Source organism: Pipistrellus hanaki (assembly GCF_964339955.1).
Source record: "Pipistrellus hanaki genome assembly, chromosome: 10".
In the NCBI taxonomy this organism is placed as follows: Eukaryota; Metazoa; Chordata; class Mammalia; order Chiroptera; family Vespertilionidae; genus Pipistrellus; species Pipistrellus hanaki.
Genome location: NC_140512.1, coordinates 61,704,335 through 61,721,674, shown reverse-complemented (window position 1 = coordinate 61,721,674; position 17,340 = coordinate 61,704,335). Strand labels below are relative to the sequence as shown.

Here is a 17,340-nt window from a genome sequence, read left to right as displayed (position 1 = left end):
GTGGGCATGGCTTGTGGATGTGGTGGAATGATGATTAATTTGCATCTTACTCTTTTATTAGGTAAGAGATAATTTTCTAGAATATTTAAAAGGCAAGAAATAACTCTTTGCTGGGATATGAAAATGGTCTTTTAAATTTTCCACTATTAATAAATATTCCTAGTCCCTACCTCAAATCTCTGCAGATAATCTAATTTTATTATTTTTCTTGTGTTTTGTTTTGTGCAGTTTAATAATCTATTATCAATACATATAAGAATCTATAGATTACATACTTCTCAATATCCACTCTACATTTAATTCTTTTTTTAAAATATATTTTATTGATTTTTTATAGAGAGGGATAGAGTTAGAAACATTGATGAGATACAATCATCTATCAGCTGCCTCTTGCACACCCCCTACTGGGGATGTGCCTGCAACCAAGGTACATGCCCTTGACCGGAATCGAACCTGGGACCTTCCAGTCTGCAGGCCGATGCTCTATCCAGTGAGCCAAACCAGTTTCAGCTACATTTAATTCTTATTGAGTTACTTATCTCTTTTCTTTATTTTTTTTAAATATATTTTTATTGATTTTTTATTGATTTTTTACAGAGAGGAAGGGAGAGAGATAGAGAGCTAGAAACATCAATGAAAGAGAAACACTGACCAGCTGCCTCCTGCACACCCCCTACCGGGGATGTGCACGCAACCAACGTACATGCCCCTGACAGGAATTGAACCTGGGACCTTTCAGTCCCGCAGACTGATGCTCTACCACTGAGCCAAACCAGCTTCTGCTTACCTCTTTTCTTAATTCTCCATTCCATCCCAACACTACTTAATCTGGCCACCTGGTAAACTCATACTCAGGATTCAAGACTTACTTCAACTATCACCCATTCTATGAAGATTTTTCTGAGTGGTATGGACATCCTTAGTTGCTTCTTCTCTTCTCCTACAATATCATACACACTATATTATCATGTATTACACTCTATTCTCCCTCTTCTCCATTGTACTGAGTGCACTGCCCAACATAAAATAGGTACTAAATATTTGTGTAATGACTGAAAGAATGAATAGGGAGGTCTTCTTCACCTTGACACGTCCTCCATTCCTACATTAGGGTGGACATTACTAGGACCAATTAAAAATCATATTGGGAAGCACAATTTTGCCTCTGATAACTGCCTACATCCTGTTTCAGTTCTACTCTCTTCCTACATCCAATCTTTTTGTTGCTCTCCCATCTCCCTTTCCTCTGAGCCTTCCTGTGTCCCTTCTATGACCTAAATCCCAGCCAGCCTTGCCATCTCCAAGATTAACAAGCTTTAGAGCTGGGAACCTGCACTTTCTCCCACTGACTTCCTTCCTCTTTCTTTTATTATTATTTGGCACTAACGTCTCATTTCTAGGGGAGTGATTTTCCTTATCAAATGGGAAGATTTCAGTAAACTCCTTAAATTAAATTTTTAAAAGCTCATAAAGCTTAATATGCTCTCTCCACATAAGGCATGTTACTAAACCTTAATATGTTATGTTCATATGAGGCATTTCACTAAACCTTAAATGAAAGCTTACAAGTATAAGTAAAATTTCCCAGATAAAAAGGCACAGGAAGTATGTGGTCTCTATTTGAGAAGTGAGGAAGTGCCTCAGATTACAAGGGATGAAGCTTGCTCTATTTCACAAATCTGCCTAGGATACCTTTGCATTTCAAAAGTATTGAAAACACTTTGTGATTTGGTAAGAAGAGGATCTAATATAATGTCTCTCAATGTACATCATGCCTCATTACAAGATAGAACCCATTTAAGAAAGCCACTGTCTCAAGGGTCTGGGGCTTGTACATCTTTCTCTGATTGGCATTCCAGCCACTGCTCCAGAGAAAGTCTTCATGATGTCATTTGGTGCAATTGAAAAACAACCAACTTGCCAAAAGCCCCTGCACACTAGCCTCTGAATGCTCACAATGAAGGGTTCCATGTCAAATTAGTTGGAGAAAAATTTTATACTGCATCCCCCTCTCTACTTCACAATGTGATCTTTTGCGAGAAATCCAACTTCAAAGAAACCTACTTAACCTTTCAGCATTTCCCAAACTTTCTTTATATACACATATTAATTTATTTCAGAGAGGAAGGGGGAGGGAGAGAGAGATAGAAATATCAATGATGACAGAGAATTATTGACTGGCTGCCTCCTGCACACTCCCTTCTGAGGATCAAACTTGAAACCTGGGCCTGTACTCTTAACTGGAATCAAACCTAGGACCCTTCAGTCTGCAGACAGACACTTTATCCATTGAGCCAAACCAGCTAGGGCTCCCACTCTTTCTTGACCACAGAACCATTTTGCTTTTAAAACCATCAGTTTTACCTGTAACATGTACTGGTTTTATGGAATTAACTTTGAGAAACCCCAAGTTTAAGGAATTAAGAAAAAATAAAGTTATGAAAAATTGGGATGCATAGGAGAAAAAATGTGCTTATGAGACAAACAATTTTTTCCCCAGCCACCATCAATATTTCTCAAGACAGATTAGGAATTTGAAAATAACTGCAAAGCTATTTTTTATACCGACAACATGAGCCTTATTTTTAATTAAAATTTGGAAGCTTCCTATTTTTCATATAGGCTTAATATCTACTGAAATCTTGCTCTAACTTTCATAATAGTTGCTAGTACTTGACCATGTAAAGAAGTTGTATTTCCTACGGGGATGGGGGTAGCGGGCTGGGAGGAGTACATTTCCTCTCACTAGTGAACGGTACTCTTTTAACCTCCCAATTATTCAGCCACAGTTGCCAAGATTGTCATAATGAGTGGAACAGAAGTAAAGTGATTTTCTAAAATATCTTTGTAAAGGAATTTCTCTCAATTACCTACTGGAAACAAAGATATAATCACAGGTCATCAAGGGGCTAGCATTCAAGAGACATTTGGTGTGGTGCTCTACAAGAACAATTAAGCCAATTAACCCAAAATGGAAGATAATTGGTCATTGAAATTGAGATAAGAAGTGTGTGTTTTTTCTAACACAGCACATGACTTAGCAAAATGGTTATTCTGTCTCTAACATAACTGCTCCTTTTTTTTTTTTTTTTCTAAGCTTTAGAACTACTTCTATGGTAGTGGTTGCCACCATATGTATGCTCTCCATGAGAAAGATGTTTCGTTTTCCTTTGCTGGACACTATTTTTGGTTAATTTCTGTCTCCTTATGAAAGATATACTGTGCCCTAATACTGCTGTTAAATGCAGATGGAATGGCATAGACAAGACTAATAACTATGATAGAGTAATTATGATATAAAATTAGTTACAATCAGTAGTTGCAGAAAGAGAGAGGGAGAGAGGAGAAGGAAACAATGAAGAAAGGAAGGAACAAAGGAAGGAACAAATAAAGAAAGGAAGGAACAAAGAAAGGAAGACAGGAAGGAAGTGTTATAAATAAGGTAAGCCCCATAAGTCAGGGTTCCTGGTAGAACAGAAAACATACTTGGGAGCCAGGCAGCAAGGCAAACATCTTTACTTCTACTCAGAAGGGTGCACACACATGGTCTGGAAGCACGCACACCGAGCAGGCCATCCGCTCAGATTTATAATCCCTTAAGCACGTGATTAATCCTTTGCTCTTGATTGGAGTTCAGGCACACAGTCTCTCACAATTGGCTAATTCAAAGGGAGGGGTTGGCCTTTGTTGTTTCAAGGTGGCAGCCCCTAGGGAAGCTGCAAGCCATGTGGCCAGCATGACAGCTGCCAAGTCACGCAGTTCAAAATGGTGGTTATCTAAATTGTTCTTTGTCAAAAAAAAAAAAAAAAAAAAAAAAAGGCATTGGCTGTTCCAGGGGACCAATGAGACTTAGGGACTGAAATTCCAACAATAACCCCTTTCTGAAAATGAAATGTGTATTTAACTTACTTTTTCTGAATTTCTACCATCAATTCTGCTAGTAGGTCATTTCCAGGTGTGCTTGACACTTGCCATTGTTTTATTGAGTTTGGCCTGAAGTCCTGGCTGAGCAGCATGGCCTTGAAGTTAAACATTTCTAACTTCCAACTTCATCGTGTAGTATTGTCTCAGTATTTTAAGTATATAAGTAAATATTATACCATCAGCAAAGAGAAAAATTTGTCTGTTTTTCCCATCACTTATAAATGTGATCTTTCTACAAAGTTTTATTTCAACCTGGAATTGGCACACAAGAAGAAATTCATGGAGGAAAAGAAAGGGAGTCAAGTTGAAGCTAGATGTTATCTTAATGCTATTTTTGAGAGCTTCAGACATTTCAGTGTTACTTTTAAATGCTGTGATGAAGGGCCATCTTGGTACTACAACTCTAGAAGAAGTTTAGTAAAACACACACACACACAGAAACACACACACACACACACGCACACGCACACACACGCACACACACAAACACACTGGTCCAGGAATACTTCTGCTTCTAGAAATTTGCCTGCAGATAAGCTCAAATAAAGGATACTTCATTCATACAGTGTTATATTATTCATCCATAAGAAAATGAAGTGGATCTACACATGCAGATATGGAAGGAATTCCAAGCTGTATTAAATGAAAAGAGCTGAGTCTAAAAGTGTGAAACGTATTCTCCCAACTGAGTAAAATATACATGTATACACACATGCATGTACATATACTTGCTTTCATATACCTAGAAAACCCCTAGCAAGATGCTCTAGAAATATTGTCAGTGGTTTACTCTGAAGCATAGGAGTAAGGTAGTTCCAGGGTCCAGAGAGACTGACTTGATTTTCCTGCATGTTAGTATTAAAGTTTTATCACACGTATATATTAATTTTTCATTTTTAAAATCTAGATAATCTTTAATTATTATTAAAAAGAATATTCCAGGGCTAGAAACCAAAAGTGATATTGGGGGGGAGGAGGGGTGTAGAAAGGAGAAAAAGAGAAAAAAAAATATTATAGGATAATTTTACAAAAGTGTTTTTAGCCAAGATATCCCAGTTGCTTCCTTACACACCCGGGCTAGATATACATCATATAAGGAGACTGGTCACCAGAAGATTGCTCTCCAGGAAGTGAAATTCAGACTCATTCCATGAAACTTGGAGCAGTTACACAACAGCAGTTCTAAAGGAGAATGGAATACTGGGAATCTGGCTACGAAGTCAGTTTATTCAAAAATATCACCTTGGTGATCTCTCTGTCAATGTAAGCAATTCAACTGACCACCCAAAACCCTCTAAACAGAACATTCTATATACATAAGTGTTTTTAAAATTAAAAAATAATAATGTTAATCTTTCCAGCAAGAAGCACTGTGTTTATTTCAACAAATTTAAAGGTGAAATGGGAATCAGGTGAGCATGTTTTTGTGTGGACCTGTGACACAGAAAATTTAGTGGAAAAATTTAGGGATTTTTCTTAGAAGTCCCTATTGTTCAGCCTGGGTTCTACACTAGCCAATTTAGCAAACTGATTGGGGAAAAAAGGTTTCTATTTGAAAATACAGATGTTAACTAAATTTTGTTTCATTTTGTTTTTAAGAAATGGAGGGAGGAAGAAAGGAAAAAAGGCAATTGGTTTCTGAAACTTAATTACTAATTTTTAAAGGACATTAATTTAAATTAAAAAATAGTTGGCAGCTGATTTGCTGGGTCTTTATTTTATTAAGTTACTCAGATTGTGAAAATATAAGTAATACAGCCAGCTATTTTTTTCTCTTAACACTATTGACAGAAACAATAATGAAATAACTTGATCTTACTGTACAGACTTAATTATAATCTTTAAAATGCACAACCCAGCTCCAAAGTAGTTAATTGATCTTGCTGATATGTTAACTAAAATAAAGTGTTCATATTGTAACCAGACAGCTTCCGCCCTGGGTGCTAGCCCTGAACCTTTCACAGGTCAAGGACCTTTCACAGATCAAGCAAGCTATATGCTCTGGCTCATTCAAGAAAATTTTCAAGACAGGAGTCCAGGTGAAAGTGACAGTAAATTTATTAACATTAGGGACAGTGAGGCAAAGGAAGGACCCCTGGAGATAGAATTGGGGGTGGGGGTAAGACCAGGATGAGCTGACACTGCCCATCGCTCCCCTGGGTGCAGGTCTTGTTGGTACCCTTAGAGCTCAGGATAGAAGAAACAAATACACGCCTGAAGACAGGGGACATGAATGCGCTCAAAGAAGCATGTGCTGCCATCCTTTGTCCTGAGCATTTTATCTATTTTCTACAGGCCAGAATTTTAGAGGAGGTCCCAGGGAAGGATCTCAACAGAATACTCATTGGATTTCCGGGTGTGTTGTTTAATATGCTGATGTATTAAAATGAGTGTATAATGGCTTCTAGGGTCATTTTCTAGTTAGTTTTGCCTTTATCTTGGATTAGTCTGGCTCTAATTGGTTTTGTTATCTACTTCCCTGACTGTAGTGATTTAAACCATCTGCTCTTAGGCATCTTTAGTTAGGGAGATAGGGTTTTATGATTTATTACAGAGCCATTCTGGCAGTTTGTTCAGCCATTTGTGTGTTTGTTCAGCCATTTGTCTCAGTTCCCTCATCCACTTTCCAGGGAATGTTCCTAGTTTCTTAACCTGCCTCAATCTGATGAAAATTTAATTGTCAGTAATTACAAAAAGCTGGCATGTTTTTAAACATATGTATGCTGACATTGGAATTATTCAAGAGTATATGCACTGTTTTAAGAAAACAATTCATTGAGTATTAACAGGACATTCATTTTCGTTCTCCTATAGAAAGCCAGACTCGCCAGGATACGGGCAGCCAAAAGCGGAAGTGCAAATGCTTACATGCAAAGTAAACGGAATGGTTTGCTCAGTAATCAACTGCAGGTACTGTCAAGCAACTCACTTCTTTTAATGCTCAATTTGTTGATGTAATATTGATTTATTTCTATTTAAGCATATAATTTTATTGTGGGTAATTGTGAAAATAGCTACCGAAACAACAAAAGTGTCATTTTTAAATAACCTCTCCCTACAGTCATTTATGGTAGCAGATTAGAAACTGGGCTATGAAATATTGCCAGTGAATCATGATTCTCTTTTGTGTTGGGCAAGATTTTTACACACTCGGATGTAACCACATATGATGTTGTGATTTCTAATAAGAAATATATATATTTGGTCTTCTTCCTGCTTCTGTCACTGAATTCCTAAATTTCTGGAATTTCCTAAGAGAGGAGAGTTAAAAAGATGTCTTTTGTTATGATAATGAGGTGACTTCAGGACCTCACCTAAGGTTGGTGGCTGGGTGCCAGGGGAACCAAGTGATTGGAGGGTTGGAACTTTTAGGCCCACCCCAACCTCCTGGGAATGGAGAAGGGTTGGAGATTTAGTTCAATCACCAAAAGCCAATGATTTATTTACTCAGTCATATCTAAGGAATGAAATCTCCATAAAAACTCAAAGGAAGGAAGTTTGGAGAGCTTTCTGGTTAGGTAACAGGTGGAGATTTCGTTGCCAGTGGAAATGGGGTCCTTTCACGGAGTTGCAAGAAAGGCATTTTCAAGGACCCACGTATGGGAGGCTAAGATGTAGTGGTAAGATTTATTGGAATAGAAGGCTGCCCGAGGTTCCTGGTGTCTCCTTTTTGTTCATCCCACTGTGGGAAAAGTCCAGCCTTGTTTTCATCAAGCCCAGAAGAAAGGCCAACATCCAAAAAAGTCTGCACCATTGGTTACTCTAGTTTAGCCTTTGTCCCTGTCCAGCTAGTAGCCTCTATTCCCTGCAGTGCTTCAGCTGATGCTGCAGTACTATATCCAGGCTTGCAGTTGGAGCTCCAGCTTGGAGCCCTCACTTGGAGCTCACCTTGGAGCCCTCAGGCAGCTGCTAGCCCACATGGCTGCTATAAGAGAGAAAACATGAGCACATGAACCCACAAATGTGTGTTGCAAGGCAGGAGTTGAGAGAAAGCTTGACTTTTTAAAGCTTGGATTATATTATCTCAGGCTTAGGAAGGACGAAGCACTCTTTCAAAATAACCAATCAAATTACCAATTCTTTGTCAGCTTGTCCTCCTCCTAACCAATCTATTTCTTAAATCTTCTGGGGTTCTGTGTCCCTCATCGAATTGAATTATTTTCCCAGGTGAGGATCTGCCCTTTATGACCATCTTAGTTTTTACTGTGCATTCTTCATAGTGGAATGACCTCCCCCTGCACCATCTTGGCTTCTACTGAGCATGTGCCCAGCAGAGGAATTTGCCCTTTGTTGTTCAATTACTTCTCCACCCCTTAGTCTGGACAAGTGGGCTGGTTGTACCCTGAGGAAAGCTAGTCCTTCCACCCAATACAGGAAAGGGAGAGGTGTTAATCCCATTGGTGGGTAATGCTGTGATCCCCTGGTGTGCCTGGAGCTGTCACTTCCAGACTTCATTAGACTTATTGTCCAATTTAGCTACCTGGTTTATTAGACATAATGGATGTCTGACTCAGCTTCCTAGTTGATTAGGTTTCTTAATTTCTGATTCCCTTTGCTCCATTCCTTTATTAATATCTAGCTATTTATGCTCGCAATCTGAGAGAGTGGCACACTCAGAGAACCCAGATGCCCTCGCCCTTTTCACATATCTTGCCTTATGCATCTCTTCCACTTAGCTGTCCCTGAGTCACATTATATGCTTTTATAATAAACCATTAATCTAGTAAGTAAAATGTTTCTTTGAGTTTTGTGAGCCGCTCTAGCAAACTAATCAAACTCAAGGAGCAGATTGTGGGAATCTCTGATTTATAGTCAGTTGATCAGAAGCACAGGTAAACTGTCCCGCTTGCAATTGGCATCTAGAGTTCAAGGAGAGGTCACCAGAACCTCTAACCTATAGCCAGATGGTCAAAAGCCCAGGTGATAATTTAAGTCTGCAATTGGAATCTAAGGTGGGGAGAGGAGCGTGAAGGACAGTCTTGTAAAACTGAGCCCTCAACCTGTGTAATATGATGCTGTTTCCAGGTAGACAGTGTCCAGATTGAGCTGAATTGTAGGATGCCACTAGTGTACAGACCACGTCACTGCTTGATGGTGTTGGGGATAACCCCCGCCACTTCAGAGTTGGCTTTAGAACCCTTTTTACATGGGAATGGTAAAAAATGCTCAATGATTCAAATACCTAATTATTTTTTATTTAAAAATTACTTATGTTCCTTAAAGTTCATAGGAGTGTGAGTAGGGGATGGCATGATGCCTCCTTGTATTTTTTTAATGGAAAGGGAACACCACGTAGTGTCATAAATATCATACAGTATGAAATACAATTTGAGAAGTCATTTTTAGCTCAAAACTCTCTTCTCATATTTAGGATTCCAATAATTGTTACTTTCAAAATAGCTTTTATTTAGATGAGCATAATGCCATTTCCAAGATTATCTAAATATTAGATTAAATTTTACTACCCAAAATTAATGGCTCTCAGGTTCTTAAAGTTAAGTGGTAGTTGAAAGAGTAGAAGAGATTTAAATTTTCTGTTCAGGGAGGCAAGTCTTAAAAACCAGACTGATAATTTGAAGAAAAAAGAAAAAGAAAAAAAAAGTAAATAATAATTCTCAGACTTAAAAGCAACTGCCAGGCTGTGCCTTCCTATCTAAAATAAATAATAATAAAATGCTGACATTTAATCTCAAGATTATGCAGTTGAGGTTCTCATTGTTTGCAAATAAGATAGAAAAGACTCTGTCTTCTCTGTGTTCACAGTCCTCTGAGGACGAGCAGGCCTTTGTCAGCAAATACGGCTCCAGCTTTGAAAGCCAGCACCACCACCTGCTTCACTGCTTGGAAAAGACCACGGTAAGGAACCAGCATCACTGCCCACCTGGTCCTCACAGTACTCCCATTTGCTTTTATAAATACTCAGTCCTCCTTGGAAAGATTGCCCTGCCCGCAACATTGGTAAATAGAATAAAAGACAAAAACGAAAGAAAACAAAAGACGAAATTACTTTGCAAGACTGTTGTGACATTTCCATTTGGAAAGTGTTTGAGAGACTTATTAAAACGTTATCCTTAGTGGCTATTCTCACTCTAGTCTAAAATACTAGTTTAATGCGGATGGAAAGTTGTTTTCCAATAGCCAACTGCAAGTCCTATAAAACATCATTTACCCTGCCCAGACGGGGTTGCTCGGGGGTTGAAGATTGCCCCATGCACCAGGAGGTCACCAGTTCGATTCCTGGTCTAGGTACAAGGCCAGGTTTTGAGTTCAGTTCCCAGTAGGGGCCTTGCAGGAGACAATCGATGATGTTTCTTTCTCATCAATGTTTCTATCTCTTTATCCCTCCCCTTTCCTCTCTCTGAAATCAATAAAAACATATTTTTTAAATGTAATTTACCCTGATTTTTTAAATGCTAATTAAATAGAAAAAATAATGAAGTTCAAGTGTTCCTGACATCTGGATGAAAGGGATATCAATAGCAATAATACAAAATAGAGAATGACTAAATAGAAGCATTTCTTCTTTTCAAAAATATATTTTTATTGATTGCAGAAAAGACGGGAGAAGGAGAGAGAAATAAAACATCAATGATGAGAGAGAACCATTGATCGGCTGCCTATGCCCCCTACTGGGGATCTAGCCTGCAATCAGGGCATGTGCCCTTCACTGGAATCAAACTTGGAACCCTTCAGTCCACAGGCCAAGGCTCTATCCACTGAGCCAAACCAGCTACACCGGTTCTCAACCTTCCTAATGTTGCGACCCTTTCATACAGTTCCTCATGTTGTGGTGACCCCCAACCATAAAATTATTTTTGTTGCTACTTCATAACTGTAATTTTGCTACTGTTATGATCATAATGTAAATATCTGTGTATTCTGTTAGACTTAGGCTCTACAGACCGCTAGCAGGGTCTCATTTTAATTTTTTTTTTTTTTTTACTGTTTTACCATTTAGGGCTTTTTAAATAAAAAATTATTTAATGCCAATCCAATATAGTTTAAATTGAGCTGCCTATAAAAATGCATGGAAACCAGCGGCAGAATGAATTCTTCACTTCCAGTCACTGAGACAAATTGGAACCTTGTGCACTGTAACTTCCATTATGTGTTGAGATGTGCACTGCCAGGGAAGAAAACAGAGTTTGGATCCTTATTGAACTATATTTTTCTAGAAATTTAATAGTTAACATAAAACTCTGTCTTCTCTTCACATATTTTTTCTCCGACTTTCAACTGTAGAATGTTAAATTCCGTTTACTTAAAAATGCTTGTCTCAGCAAAGAAATGACAAAATGAGTAACTAAAACAATCTATTTCCTATTAGCCAGTGAATTGCTTCAATTGTTTTGCTAATGGTTAGGCTGAGAGATAGTTAAGTGGAATTCTGCATGTGCAAAGTCTCTCATTATAAGACTATTCCCACGAACACAAAGAAAAAAATAGTAATTGAAGTCATTTTTTAGTAGCTTAGACCAAAAATATTTTCCTTTGACTGAGGTAAAAGTCTTCCATAAGCATTTTAGGAAACAAAGCTTGGCTTTAAATATCTTTAAAGCAAATTTTACACCGTGTTTCTCTAAGATGGAGAATATGAAATTATTTCCATCACTATTTGCTTCTTGGCTAGAACCCTAAACACAGATAGAGATTCTGAACACACCTAGTCATGTATCACAAAGATAAGAAAGGAGACCTGGGAAGTTCAGTGCTAACCCTTTCTGAATCAGACATAAAGTGGCACATTTTGCAGATAAATATGTTGTATTTGTTTAACTAATAAGTCATATATTTGTCTCCACCTAGGATTTTATAGGAACATCTAAAGAAATGGGAAGTGTCCTAGGTACCTTATTTTCTAATTTTAAAATGTTTTCAGTTCCATGTGAAAATATTTGATTTTATATAACAGACAATCTAACTTGGATTAAAATAGTTTATTTTTTCTAATTCCAATTTGTTTTAAAATAAGTCAATGTGAATTTACACATTTTTGTGGGTGTTATCTATATTCATTTCCAAGTTTTGCTCTTTAGTTTATGATCTCCAGTTTAAATAAATAAATGATATTTCAAGATAAAGTTCGCCTATAAATAGATACCACATCAGCCTTCATGTGTAACTAGAGAGACGTTATTTTCCCACAAATGCCAGTATTAGGTAGCTTTGATATTCTAATCTTTATAAAAATGGTATTCATTGTCCATTGCATAGTCTACATGTACGTGGACATTGTTTTAGTTTTAAAAATTAAGCTATTTGTTTGCTTTTTGAAAGTTAAAGTGTGTTTCTGTCTTTCTTCACATTTTCTTCCACCTCTGGAACAGAATCACGAGTTTGTGGATGAACAGATGTTTGAAGAAAGTTGCATGGAGGTTTCGACTGTTCATCATCCTTCAAGTCATAGTCCCTCTCTCTCCTCACAACAAGGAGTCACTGGCACTTGCTGTTCCCGACGACACAAAAAAACTTTCCGCATCCCAAGTGCCAACATATCAGGAAGCCATCGGGGCAGTGTGCAAGAACTCAGTACCATTCAGATCAGATGCGTGGAGAGAAACCCGCTATCTAACAGGTAGATCAATCTGTGTGGACACACCCTGTGCTGGTCCCCAGAGCACATCTTCACCTGCAGCTGTGTTGCTACATGGGTGGCATCTAAATCCTAGCTCCTAGGGTTTAGAATGAGACAAGACTTAGACTGTCACAAGCAGGAAAATGGATCTATTGTAATATTCCTTGAGTCATAGAGTAGCTGCAGCGATATTAAAAGAGCAGAGAACAGATAAGGCAGGCAGGCAACCACAAATGTATTTCTACCTCTTCAATTCCAAAGCTGTTTCCTATTTGAAGAGACACTTCTATCCCCAGGAGCCCCATAGGTAAAAACAAATCGCTTGAAATGATAGTTAACACTGCTGAAAGAGACCAGTGAAACTGACATTGATATGATTAAAGCGTATTCAGCAGCACCTGTAAATAAATCAACAGTCACTGTAACAGTAAAAACTGAAACTATACCTACACAAATATTTTGAATCAGTATGCAATTTTGATCAAAAAAATATTTTGGTCACAATAAACACAAAAATAAATCCAATTCAAAGAAAGATAAGTGAAATGCTAAGCTGGTTATGTCTAGTGAGTTTATGGACAATTGAAGTGAAATTTTCTGTTGGTATTTTCCCTTTGTTTCTCTTTATTTGCTTGCTTTTACAAGTCATTAAAAAATCTATTTGGCCCAAATAATTTTACTTTGTTCTTCAAATGAAGTAGCTTTTCTTTTTAGAGTAACAACCATTCATTCAGTGCCATTTCTTTGTTGGTATCCAGTAATTTTTGTGGAAAACCTGGATGAGGTTCTGAATCCGGGTTATGTTTATTTACATCAATCAGATATCTCTGGAACCAGAATATTAAATTTTGGAGCAATGAAAGATTTCTGTCTCAAAGATATACTACCACTCCAACATAGAAAATGGAGAAGTGCTTAGAAATAAATTTTTAGGACACAAACATTTAAATTAAGTTTTCCATGAAAATAAAATAGTTTGAAGTTTCCATGTATGTCCTCCTTCCTTCTTTCCCCCTCCTCACTCCCACTCCCATTTAAAATATTAAACTCAAGAATACCTTTAAGTATTAGTAATGGCTAACTTTTTGGGATTCTTAACATTTGGGTGTTACTAAGTTGAAAACTTTAAGGGTACCCTATAGGGACAAGATAGTGAAATGATCAAATAATTGAGGGATATATCCCTTTGATAATCATATCTCAAACCTCTCAGAGATTCTGTCAAAGAAAACTATTTTATTTTGCACAACTCAGTGTTTCAAAAACCTACCTGATCCTGTTTCTTACATTTTTATATAACATTTTGTTTGAAAAACACTGATGGAATTAAATTTAATTGGTTTTTACACATTCACTTATGATTAGGGACCCGACTAATGTTCCCTTTAACATACAGAGTGGAGTAAACATAGGTTTGCAGTTGTATGTGAAACACAGAGTTTCATTATTATTTATTAACTAGAGGCCCAGTGCATGAATTCGTGCACAGGTGGGGTCCCTTGGCCTGGCCAGTGGTCAGGGCCAATTGGAGCCATCTTGTCCAGTCCCAATGGGGCTTTGGGGCCAGTAGGCCAGGGGGAGGGACCATGGGAGGTTGGCTGTGGGAGTGCACTGACCACCAGGGGCAGCTCCTGTGTTGAACATCTGCCCCCTGGTGCTCAGTGCCCATCATAGTGACCAGTTGACCATTCATTCGAACAGTCCTAATGGTCTCTTAGGCTTTTAGATAGATAGATAGATAGATAGATAGATAGATAGATAGATAGATAGATAGATTATTGTATTATTTACCATGGGAAAAACTGTACACCTACTTTTGCCCACCTTGTATGTTAAGGTTTTAGTGCTTTCTTTTTTAAAATTATGGCTATTATTCTTAGACATTTAAAAAGTCATTTATAAACCTGACATCATATACACCTCTATTGTAGGCAAAACATTTTTAAGTAAACAACTTACCTTCTTAAATCTATTTTCTTCCCTCATCAGCCGATCCAGTTTAAATGCCAAAATGGAAGAATGTGTTAAACTAAACTGTGAACAACCTTATGTGACTACAGCAATAATAAGCATCCCAACACCTCCAGTAACCACTCCCGAAGGAGATGACAGGCCAGAATCTCCCGAGTACTCAGGAGGAAACATTGTCAGAGTGTCTGCTTTGTAGACAGTTGGAATCAGGTCTAGGGGAATTTGAGCCCTGGCTGTGGAGAGAATTCCAATGTGGAAGAAAGAAGACAAGATAAACATTTTGCAGCTGGAAACGGCAAAGCAAGAAGGTTGGTAGTGACATAAAAGCAAAGCCTCCAAACTAGAGGATGGAAATAAAACCAACAAATGGCATTTCTTTAGAGTCTGACCTGTTGTACCGAGGAATAGTCTGTGGCCCTTTGGCTTTGTGAATGAGCACAATGAAATGCCGCCTATTGATGCTTCTTATGACCAGAACTCTTTTATAATAAAATAAAATAAATCTTTGAACCTAATGTTCCAGTTGAATGCAAAACAATAAAAAAATATGGAAAACATTTTGATAAAAATTTTTCCTGTTAAAACCATGAACATTGGCTATGATGAAGATTATTGCATATTGACAAATTCACGCAACACATTTGTATTAACTGAAGGAAACCATCATAATGCATGCTAGAATTCTTTGGAGTAGTGATCTCAGTTTCCTTATGTTGTCTTCAGAATAGGCATGATAACCTATAAATGTAGAGAGGGGGAATTTCTGTGCACTCGCTACAAGCTGGATGTTCACGTCCCATGGTGGGCTGTGCAAATAGACTCCTGTTGGACCTGCAGCATTTCTCATGGGGATGCTCAATAATAAATCTGAAGTGTGCAGATAGTGCAGTATTATCATTTTACCTTGCACCTAGATACTGTTACAACTGCAATAATTTATCATACACCTGTTGTATCAGGAATCGGGATTTTTGTTGTGAGACTTCCCAGATTTTCATAAATTCTGTAAGAGCCACCTTCATAGAAAATTGTCTAGAGTGGCCAAGTTTTAGATAACTTTTTAATGGGTACCTCTTGTGTCACACATGTTTCTCAGTAATATTCTTTGATCCACTGTATCCCCATGACAGTGCATTTCTTGTTCCTGTGCTAACCTTTCTTTTGGATTTATTGTCTTCAACTGGACTAACGTTTTGTAGTTCAATAGACTTTCCTACTTTTGTATTCCCCAACAAATCATCTTGTAAGTCAATTATCATCAAGAATCCTCTCGTCAAAAATTAGGAAAAAGGACTTTGCATCCATGAATTATTTCTAACCTCTTTGCTGTCATGGAAAAGCCCAATTATTGGATATAGTACTGTATGTTTCATACAAAGAGCTGGCTGGGACTATTATCACAGGATCAATGATCCCAGAATCTCACTTATGTATTATTTATTTTGCTTTAGATCTGGAATACATTTTGAGAATAACTCATGTGAATTGAAATGTAGAGGTAAACTGAAGTGCTTTGTGTAACAATTTTTGGTGAAAGCATGCTTTCTAGGCCACTGGAAAAGCAACCCAAGTTTATCTCAGAAAGGTTCCTGTATATGGCAAGGAGTCATTTTCTCCACTAAGTCAGGAGGACAGGAGTTTGATAATGCAAAGTTGATCTCTATGTAAAGTACAAAGTCTCCATACTTTTTCACCTTTAAAATATATCAGCAGACATGTCTGCACGTGACAGTGTAAAATGTTTTATGTCAAATGAGAAGTTTTGTTTATTTGAAACCACCAGTGTAAGGAATGAAGTTTAGCTTCCATACATGGAACGGATTCATAATTATCCTTCTACTGTAGAGATTTTTAAATGCTTATCATAATTTATCATAAAAAGGAATTAATCCAACTATTTTCCAGTGAAGCCAGAGATTCTTGCTTCCCATTTCTAGAATTGCTTCTAGAACAATGCTGTGCACACAGTAGATTTTAATAAGCATTTGCTGAGTGAAAGGAAGACAAACTCTTCTCTCTCTCGGGAAGAATTGCCTTTATTTATAGAATGTCTTTTAAAAAGTTACTAACCTTCCTGGAGTGTGAATACTAACGATTATATTAACACCTGCCTCATGCCACTTTATGCTTCTAGAGCAAATATATAGTGAAACTTCTTTGACGACATTTGTTGAAAATCTTTTTAAAAAGTAGACTAAAGAAACCACCATCGAGAATACCTAGGTCTTTTGATTCCCAATGAGAAGTTCTATTTTCATGTTCTGGAAACTTAAATGTAATCATTTAAAAAATGCAGTTCAGTTAGATTAGTATTTCAGTTGACAGTTCTGCCTCCTTTTCAACTTATCATTTATCCCAGACTGTTACTTTGTTCAGACTTTTTGGAAAAGAAAAAGAAACTTTTTGGTGTTTTAGGTGATTTCAAAATATACTGTGTTGGTGGTGAATGACTCTTGATGACTGTGTTAAGTGCATCTGTATTGTAAGTGAAATGTAATTATTTCTATGTGCCATATGGAGTAACCAAGGTCATTGTTTTTGGCAATTTGGTTTGAAACTCATATGTCTTTATTTTAAAGGGTAGCCTACTATCTGCATTATGCTGGAAAAGTAGACCTTTGGAGAATACTTAAATAAAACATGTGCATGCTTGAACAGGATGACATGGCTGGCTGTTGCCCTTTTTTTCTTAGACTTTCTCCTTTTCCAAAACCTAAAATGTGCCACACTCCTAATACGTATCTAGGAGAACTCTGTAACATGTATTCCAGGAACCCATCAATTGCTACAGTTAAATCTAGTCTAAACCAGCAGAGAGAGTAGTCTGCCAACCATGGGAAGTTAGGCAGCATTTAAAGATAAAAAGAGTG

General features: G+C 37.5%; 1 protein-coding gene across 1 annotated transcript in view; it reads left to right on the top strand.

The window, feature by feature from the left end:
• KCND2 (potassium voltage-gated channel subfamily D member 2) overlaps positions 1-17,130 on the top strand; it is a 482,531-nt gene extending 465,401 nt beyond the window's left edge. Inside the window, exons 3-6 of the mRNA XM_084897017.1 lie at positions 6,739-6,834; positions 9,688-9,780; positions 12,252-12,499; positions 14,489-17,130. Of these exons, the coding sequence (XP_084753143.1) occupies positions 6,739-6,834; positions 9,688-9,780; positions 12,252-12,499; positions 14,489-14,666 (615 nt within the window). The 3' untranslated portion in view covers positions 14,667-17,130. The remainder of the gene's footprint in view (positions 1-6,738; positions 6,835-9,687; positions 9,781-12,251; positions 12,500-14,488) is intronic.
• The last annotated feature ends 210 nt before the right edge of the window (positions 17,131-17,340 follow it).